The sequence below is a fragment of the Neltuma alba genome, unplaced genomic scaffold (genome assembly GCF_004799145.2).
Source record: "Neltuma alba isolate B1F8T4 unplaced genomic scaffold, ASM479914v2 tig00002420_pilon, whole genome shotgun sequence".
NCBI lineage: Eukaryota > Viridiplantae > Streptophyta > Magnoliopsida > Fabales > Fabaceae > Neltuma > Neltuma alba.
The window spans coordinates 16,201-26,292 of record NW_021632854.1 but is presented as its reverse complement, the minus strand read 5'-3'; the positions used below and the strand labels follow the sequence as shown (position 1 = coordinate 26,292).

At 34.1% G+C, this 10,092-nt stretch overlaps 1 protein-coding gene across 1 annotated transcript; it reads right to left on the bottom strand.

Moving 5' to 3' along the window:
* Nucleotides 1-4,590: 4,590 nt before the first annotated feature.
* LOC114726427 (GDP-L-galactose phosphorylase 1) lies at nt 4,591-7,530 on the bottom strand. Its single transcript, XM_028913026.1, has 7 exons — nt 6,819-7,530; nt 6,577-6,695; nt 6,406-6,465; nt 6,079-6,321; nt 5,793-5,978; nt 5,426-5,674; nt 4,591-5,233 (listed from the first exon to the last, which is right to left on the bottom strand). The coding sequence occupies exons 1-7, from the start codon at nt 6,937-6,939 to the stop codon at nt 4,901-4,903; spliced, it is 1,311 nt and encodes a 436-aa protein (XP_028768859.1). The 5' UTR covers nt 6,940-7,530; the 3' UTR covers nt 4,591-4,900.
* Between the last annotated feature and the right edge of the window lie 2,562 nt (nt 7,531-10,092).

Below are 10,092 nucleotides of genomic sequence, written 5' to 3'. Positions count from 1 at the left end.
TATTACTGATATAAAATTTATAAAATGAATTATCAATAACTACATCATCACTTGTCAATGTGGCACTGTGACTTGTCAACGGTGGAATCAAGAACATAGAATTTCATCCAAGCATCACAGCGGATTTATCCAGGCATCACAGCGCCTATTACAGAATGCCTCTCTGTCCTTTTTGCTTCAAAGGTCATGGTGGATTGCTCTAGGCATCGCGGTGAATTAAGGATTATTAGACTTGTCAACAAATGCACTATGACTTGTCAAATTTTGAAAAATTGTCATCCAATTAACATACCTTCTTATTGATATTTATATTGTAGGTTACATATAACTTACTTGAATATTTTAAATAAACAACACCTTCAATTTTGAAAATTTCCACATCATTACAAAAAAAAAAGATTAGTTTTAAGGAATTGGTGATATTGTATAATTTTGTATAGCATTATGTAATGTAAAGTCATATTTTTTTTGAAATTTATATTAGTATGTAAATTAACAACTGATAGTGCAATGAGTAACAAGTGATGAAGGGTATATTGATAATGAAAGGTGCAGAGAATGACAACTAATTATGTATCAAAATGTAATATAGAACCAACTTTCATTTACAACTGTATACACATATAATTACATTGATTTCACAACACATTAAAAAAAAATACAACTGCATATATCTAATATCAAACTAATTATTTGTATGCATTGTGATATTTACAAAAAAAAAGTCACTTTTATTTACAAAAAATTCTTTTGCCATCATTTATCTAGGTTTAAAGTAGCTTTTCTTTTTATCATGTTTCTTCTTTTGCTTCATGTGGTGCCCACCCTTCTTCGTTGCCTCTTCTTTCCCTTTTTATAACCTCTACCAATGAGTTAAGGGCATAGAAGGTTATGAATTTTGTGTCAAGAATTTAACAATGTCATTTAATGTAAATATGCACAACACAGGTATCATTGACAAGTTAAAGAGCTATATTGACAATTATCGTAGCCCATATTGACAACATATTTTCCTGTTTCATAGTAAGAATTTTTAGCCACATCAACCTTTGTCTTCCTCATCAATTCCCACCAAACCATGCCTAGATAGAGCAAGCTCACCTTCAATCCCCCACAATGTACCCAAAAACAGAATATCCATCGTCACCCTACCCACTTATAATAAAACCCTAACTTAAATGACCAAGCACACACCAAACCAAAGACACAAGAGAATTTTGCTAATGGCTGACATGGGTGGAGTGGATGAGATTTTCAAATGGGAATAGGGAAAAAACAGAATGAAGTTTGGGTTTTTTTCTTTTTTACTTTCAGCGTATAGAGTGGTGACTCTTAGACTGAAAAATAGGACAACTTTCATTTACTTTGGGTGCATCTCACTAGGGACATAGAAGTCTTTTTACACTTTACTAAATTGCACTCCAGTCCCTTTGAGACTTTAGATTCATTACCAAGTTTTCTGGATGAAATTCTATGCTGTTGATTCTCTCATTGACAAGTCACAGTGCTACCATCGACAAGTCACAGTGCCATCGTCAACAAGTCACATTGCCATTGTTGACAAGTGATGAGATAATTATTGATAGTTCATTTTATAATTCTATATCAATAATAATAGGCTTTTAATAATGATTATATATGACATTATAACCAAAACGTAATATGTCAAGGTAATTGAAAATATCATATGATATATCAATATTATGTAACTTGAATTTATATTTTAGATAACTCACATCAGCAGATTAATTGACAAGTCATACTGCAATTAGTGACAAGTCAAAAGAGGTCTATTGACAATGCAAGGTGCAAAATTACAACTCAAATGACAGTAGAATCTAACATATAAGTTTATAGCCAACTTTCATTTACATCTTTATATACATGGAATTACGCATATTTCACAACCCATTTGAAAAAACATAGGGTTGCATGTAATTACTAAACTAATTGTTGGTGTGTATCTATTTACAAAAAAATTTCTTCACACTTATTTATAAAATATTCCTTTCACATCCATATACAAAAAATAACTGATTTCAATACATTCTTAGTTAGTATTTGGGTTCTTGCATGGTTTGACGGTGTGATGCTTCCCAGACATACTGGCTGTCATTAATGTAAACCTGCATCAACAATCATCCAGCTGTTATTGACAAGTGAAGCAGCACAATTGACAACTGTCGCGGCATCCATTGACAACTTTGACAACTTATATTGACAACATAATATCTCATTTCGCAGGAAAGGTTTTCACCCACACCAACCTTCATGTTCTTCAACCTTTCACACTAAACCATGCTAAAACAGAGCAAAACCACTCATAATGTAACAAAAAACAGAGCACCCATCATTATTCTACCCACCCACAATGAAACCCCAACTTAAATCACCAACTCACACCAAACAAAAGCACAACTTTTTTTATTGAGTATCTTGTTCATGTTAGACAAAAAACAAAAGCTTTGCAATACCTAAAGGCAAAAACGAATTTCTAAATTCCAATATCCAAGCACAATCTGTCAAGCAAAATGTAGAGAAGAGGAGGGGAAGAAAGTTTCAAAACCTGAAAGTTTGGAGAGATTGAAATGGAAACTCTTTGGAGTTCACTAATAGTGATGAGAAAGATGCTTTATCAATGGGGTGTAAGTTTTTTTAGACCAGCAAATAGGGTGTAAGTTAAGGTTTAGAATAATGTAATAACAAAATAAATAAAGGTAGTCTAATATCAATTTGAAAATTAAAAACTAAAATATGGATATAGTAACACATGATAATTACAAAAATTTAACAAAAATGATAACTTTTGTCCAAGATTATTCGTTGTTTTTAAAATATTAATGTATACCTTCGCACGCATTTGTGTGTACTCCATTGGCAAATGCTTTTGAAGCTCTGTGTGTGTGTTTTTTTTTTTTTTTTTTTGGGTCTCGGTGACAAGTTCTCTCTGTGTCTTTTACACTTTTTTTTAAACAATCAAGGTCTTTGACCTTTTTTTTGGGTGACGAATTTGCTTTTCAAAATTGCTCAATGTCTATTATTAAAACAATGAAGTCATTATAGTTTTGGTTGAAAAACATCTCTTATGATTACACAAGAAAAACAACTAAATTTCATCGGCATATATATTTCTACATATTTACAAATGAAACTGCGTCAATTACAAATTAAATGTAACAATTTTTTGTTTACACATCAAATTTTTATATTGACACCGTGAAACCTATGTGTAATTCTCAAAGTAAAACCACTTGGTTGAAGAGAGAACATGACGGACAAGAGAAAAACAGTGTTCGTTCATTTTTGCAAAGCAAATTTGAAACGTGTTAAATAAGAATTATCGTTAAAGAAAGCAACCTAAGTTGATGATGGGAGTAATAATAAGAATTTTCAATTTTTAGGCAAGTCGGCAGATAATACCTTTAATGTCAACCAAAAAAGAGTTACAATTAAAGTCAGCCAAGTTCAATTGAAACTGCTCCGAGGCTTTCGCTAAAAAGAAACAAGCATCAACGTGTATCAAACAGTGCATGTGGAATTATATATAATCAAAAGTGGGTTGGCTTTCTTGAAAAACTTGGATTTCATCACGCTCATTATCATCATCAACCCTTTTTAATTACCATATTCAAATTCAATTCATGAGGGAATCACGTTGGACTGGTACCCGTTCACATGAAAATGCCATAATCCTTTTGAAACAGAAAAACTTGACTTAAGTTTTACAATAAACGCAACGTCCTCTTTTAAGCAAGCCTTGAAATTAACTATGATATTACTACCTCCGGTTCTTAATATAAGAATTAGTTGACTAATTTGAGTAGATTAAAAATTCTATTAAATTAGTTATTTGTAATAAATATATGTTGTCTTTTTTATAATATGAAAAACAAAGTGGATTAGAATTTTATATTTAGAACAAGATTGAATGTCAAACTAACTCTTATATTAAGGATCAAAAGTAGTAATAATTATAAAACCAGCAGGTTACTGTAATGGTATGAACTGTCTGTCTCGTACTGGTGGGATTTCAAGAAAAAATAAGTAGTTTCTTGTCTGACTCTGCTACAGAACAAGGAATATGGGAATCTTGCTGATGCTAGTTCTGAGTTCCGATATTAAATTGGGTTTGTTTGGTTGCTGAAAGAGATGAATACCCACATCACAGGAGTGCCTAACTTGTGGTTAAATAAAGGTTAACAAGACTCAGTTTTTGGCTCACCTAACATTTATAGCCACATTCTCCAGACAACCAATTTTAAGTTGTGAATATTAAATTAGTATTACACATTCTTTTCAAGTGTAGAGCTTCAACTCGCGAGGCAATGTCATAAAAACATCTTAACCAATAATCAGACTTGATTTGTGAAAAATTAGATGACTGATTCACTCATAATTCATAAATAAACAATCAATACATCAACAGAGCTTGATCGAGTATCATTCCAGGTATATTCTTCAAATATGATTTCTTCTATTATTTTTAATTTCAATAAGCCAAGTTTATCCAAGGATTTATTAGTATTACTGTAATCTAATACTGTACTGTACTTCTCCAAGGGTGAGAGGAAACAAGAGATAAGAAGACAGTTTAAAGAGCATAATCATACACATAATCATATAACATTACCAAGGGCTTATAGCACCAGTTATTACACAATTATTCTTCAGAGACATTGAAGCAGACAAGCACAACACAACAATGTCACTGATCACCAGACAGATACATTAGAACCCTTTCAAGTCCTTAATGCACACACGTCACACCACAACGCAAACGCAGTTTACAACTAATTAAGCGACACTAACATGCAGGAAGAGGGTACTGACTTAAAACAGAGACATAAAGTAGCTACTTTTACAACAGAATCACTAGGAATGTGTTCATTCAGAGCCTTGTTTACTGGAGTACAAGGCATTCTTGGGAACTGGCCACCATAGACGGGTAGCAGGTTGAGTCTGCTGCCTCGACTTCCTTGGCAGATTGAGGATCGGCAGCCGGCTCAACAGAGGCATCCATGGCTTCAAAGATGAGTGCCATGACTTCTTCAAACCTCTCTTCTGAGAGGGAGACCTCTGCAAGAAGCCTCCAGGCCTTTGCTTCTGACGCCTCATTATAGTCTGTCTTCCTCTTCAACACCATGTGACCACTAATTTCCCATACGGCCGGATTCACTTGGGTGTCGAGTAGCTCTGCACTCACTTCTCCAAGAGCTTGCTTCTCTGCATAGCACTGTTCATTTAGAAGAAAAATTGTGAGTAATTGGCTATCAAAATATCAGTGATGCAGCTGATGAATGTGGTTCCAACCAAAATAAGCGTTTGCGGGGCCGTAATATTGATTTCTGCTTTTTCTATAAGTAACTTCTCAAAAAAGAATTTCAATTCCAATGCCAAGACAAACATATTACAGAAACAGTTTCACCTGTGGCAGGAGAAAGATTAGCCTTCCACAATCAGAAATAAGAACATTGTAAGGTATGTTGTTCCCTTGAAGGCAGATGCATGCATCTGAAACAGCATTTGAAAGATCTTCTAGAGTATCGCCACCCTCAAAGACGAGGCCTCTGACTGGATACTCTAGCAATCCAGATATCTTGACCCCGCCATTTAAAGTGGCTATTTTCTTAGTGGGAGCCTTCTCAATGGGAAAGGGCATAGCCAAATAGTACGCCTGAATATGTCCAAACCACCAAAATTGCAATTTGATTAAAGACAAAACACTCAATAAGGAATGCAATAATTTACATGAACGTTGAAGTGGTTATGTCAAATTCTTCAGCAACCAGTACCTGGAAATGAAGGTGGTTAATAGTTGCAAATGCACCCAAGCTGTTGTAACCCAAACGGAAATATGGATTCCCAGCTTCTACTGCCATGTGAAGTGCAAGCAAGAAGCTTTTCCGATCAATCCTTTGAGGCAAACACTCAAAAATTCGAGGAATCAGCAGCACATGTCCATACTCAATGGGACTGACCTGTTAAGAGAGGAATGAATTAACAAGTAGAATCCTATGAGATGTTTACTCAACTTAACCACCAAGAACAAGAATATGAAACAATAGCTAAGAAGCATACGTTGATGGCGACAAGACTAGGAGAATTCTCAACGTCAATTGGTGCATTAGGAAAGAACTGAACTTCACCATCATCACTGGCCTCAAATTGAAACAGAATCTCTTCCTGCCCAACTTTAGTGAAATTGAACTTATTTCCGTCAAAAGGCTGGAGCACCTTGTCGACTCTGAACTCAGTTGGTCGCTTCTTAAGGTGACGACCCTCATTCAGCTGGGCAATGAAGCCATATTCACCCGGAATCACCTATCCGAAAATTATCACTTTAGCATGAATTCAAGTCCTATATATTCATCTATACAAAAACAAGTAGAGGTTACACAATCAGACCTTGGTTTCACAAGCAGTAACGTCATAGCGAAAGAGCCCTTTCTGTAAGCGATCTTCCCACTACCATGAAATGGTAAAAAAAACTTCACACAACATGATAATACAGGTAGTGAAAAGGAACAAAATATGGTAATTGATCTCCAATTCTTCGTCATCAACATTTACAGTTACCTCTCCTAGAATGAGCGAGTCAAGAAAAGCCACAGGGGGCTCCCTGCATTCAAGTTCAGACAAGTCCTTTCCGTTAAACTCGTGAAGCCTTTTGAATGCATACAAAGGAAGTCTGGCCTCTGTTCAAAAAAAGCACCTCAAATGAGCCAAAAAAAAAAAAACCATTTTAAACAGCATGCATGATCATCGGTAGGCTCAAATTTAACTCACAGGCTCTAAATACAGAGAATTTCGACACATACCTTGAATGCAACATTCTTTGAGGCAATTACGGCCGCAACCCCCTGTACGGCGAGCAGCCTCTCCTGCCTCCTCTTTCTGATAATTTGAAACTACGGTGGGAACTCTCTTAATTCTCAACATCTTTTGTCCTTTTTTTCAGTCAAATTTGAAACTAAACCAAACCAAACTTGACGATAACCAGAAGCCTTCAAGGAGATCTTATTGCTTTCACTAATTTACCTTAGGAATATTAAGTTCTACTAAGACTTAAAACTAATTATACTACTACTGATGAAGAGAAGGAGAAAGCACCACCGCCAGCGAGGAAGAGGAGGTCAGAAGGGCTACCGCCTTCGGAAGGCAATGCACCGCGCCCGCCGTGCGGCGAAGGGTTGGTCACGATTACGCAACCCTTCCGTCGTACAGAACGGACATGAATGAGAAGCCGAGAACCTCTGGGAATAGCCGTGATGTCTACAACGCGTCAACACCGGGTTTTATCCCCACTGAATAATACCTCTCGATATCTCTCCTTTTCCGATGAACCACCGAGAAACCAAACACAACGCAAGGTGAGAATTTCTCAGGCGACACGAATCCTCCCTATCCGGGTCTAAGAAGCAGAACCCAGATGGGAAATCGAAGCGAGAGAAGGTGGGAAGATGCAGGGCCAGTGAAAGAGCTATATGGTTAGGATTGATGGTGCTGGAGGTTGAGACCGTGAGAGAAAGAGGAGGAGGGAGGTTGGTTTTATAGGCAGAAGAGAAAGGCGGGATTGTAGATGTGGTTGTGGTTGTGCCTCGAAAGCAAAATCGGCTAGGCTCGGCTCGGGTTGGGTTAGGCGTGAAGCAAAACTGTTGGCTTTCAAGATTCAACTGTCAACAGTCAACTTTCGAGGTCACCGGGGTTTGGTGGGTTCGGATTCCTCGTGACCGGACGCCCAGTGGCTCCAATCGGTCGCCGGAAGGTGGACCACAGGAACGTACAGTTTGGGGATGGATGCTTTGTCAGAGCGAACCCGGCCTCCGGGATGAAATCAACGTCGAATAAAATACTATAATTATTTTATTTTAATTTTTAAATTATAAAATATTATTCACTAATTTCCTTAAACTAATTTTACATTTCATCTATACTTTTCATTAATTAAATAATTTTTACTAGTAAAATATTTCCTTTGAATTCATTAGTGAAAAGGAAATATTTGTAAATTTTTCTAATATTATTTCTCGGTTGATAATTATAAAAATTTTTAAAAAACCGTAAAAATCATTAAAACTGGTTATTTTTCAAAAGCATTTAAGTCCTTCTAAATATATTTTTCAATTTCGAGATAAACACATTTTTTTACCCGAAATAAACACATAGATACCATCCTATTAATATTTCACAAAATAACTCATAAATCATAATTTTTTAAAAATATTTATAGCAGATTTATATTTATTCATAAAAAATTGTGCCAAGATTTGCTTGTAATAAAGGATAAATATGGAACTTCGTCAATAATCTTTTTTTTTAAGTACACCTAACATCTCAATTTTGTTAATAGTGTAATTTTATTCATAATTTTTTAATGAAATTTTACTGATAATCTTTGTATTTTAATGCAATCTTACTCATTATTATATAGATAAACACATGATTGTATTAAAATAAAATAATTATGGATAAAAGCACGCGCAAAAAATGATGAGCGAAATTATACCTCTAGAAAAAGGTGTTAATTAAATAGCACCTGAAATCTGTGTCAAAATTGCGTATTTATCCGATAATAAATTTCGTGGTGATGCCATCACTCCCGTCCGCCAAGCATTTTAATATATTAAATTGGTCAGCATCGACGTGAGATAAACAAAAAGGTAAATATCCCAAATGGATTCGAATCTATCTACAGGTTTCTTTCTCAGAGATTGCCTTTCACGTTCCTGGAATTTTTTAAATTTTTGTACAGATACGTGGAATTTTGGCTACAAAAGACATAAACTCGTATTTCCTTCAATAAATTTGAGGAAGATGCCTCTTTTGTCGGACCTTTTTGGGGAGAGTGACGCACAGTAAACATTTTAAGAAAAAAAATTGACATTGAAATGTAAAACAGATAACATGAGTTGGATACTTGGATATGTGTGTCAAACCCGTCAACCGATCAACAATAGTGAGTTAGGGTTGGTTATAAATCCACCAGCAAATAAAACTTTTTAATCATTAGTGTCGTGTGTTGGCCTGCAGGCTAACCCACATTTACTTATTTTATTTCTCCAATTTTATTAATTATTATAATTATATTTTATATCCTATTTTAAAAAATAAAAAAATCTATATCATTTATTTGATGTTTTTAATCAAGTATTTGAAGGAAAAATAAAAATTTCATTATATTTTATTTATTTTATATAAAAAATACTTAAAATGAAAAAAATTTATAAAGGAAATAATTGTTAGCTGGCCAACTCATTAACCTACTATGACAGGTTAAGGTTAATTAAAAGACAACTTGTTATTACATGGGACATTTTTAACCAGTATCACCTAATTTAAATCGTCAAAAACCCACAGGTTAGTCTATATTATCACTCTAATAAAATGTCATGAACTTGTGAAATGATAGGGTCCTAAGTATGATGGAAGTTAAAAGTTAAATAGTCAAAAGAATGAAATCTTTTATAAATTTAGAGGGTGTTTAGATAGAATCAAAACCATAACTTTAAAAGTGCTTTTACAATGCACGAAGTAAATATTTAAAGGGGATTGTCTCATTTTGTGAAAAAATACTTCTAAGAAGTACTTTTGGGTGCTTCCAAACATCCCCTTAATTGTAAATCTCCGATAGCTTGTATGCAAAAAATCAAAAGTTCAAATTGACACAAATGAATTGTAAATTGTGAAGGTCATGTAAACCTTAAAAGTTTAGCTTTAAATTCTAACAAATTTAGTTGTTAAAAAATTATTATGAATTGATTAACTTCTTAAGTATCTAAAATCGGTTTTTAGTCATTTCCAACAGCATAATTACTACATATAAAATCCATTCACTTCACTATTGCTTTGGAACAGTGTACAAGTTTTCACGTTTTTATATTTAAATATTATTCTAGTTGATTCTTTTTATAAGAGTTTAATAACTAAATTACGTGATTTAAGAAAATAATCAATATGAGTTAAAAGTAATAAATGTGTAAGAAATAAACTTTTTTTCCAACTATGTTGTTATTTATAAGGGGCAAGTAAGCAAAAGAATATGGTAAACATTTAAATTCATCCAATATATAAAATGAATTAGAGAGAAATATG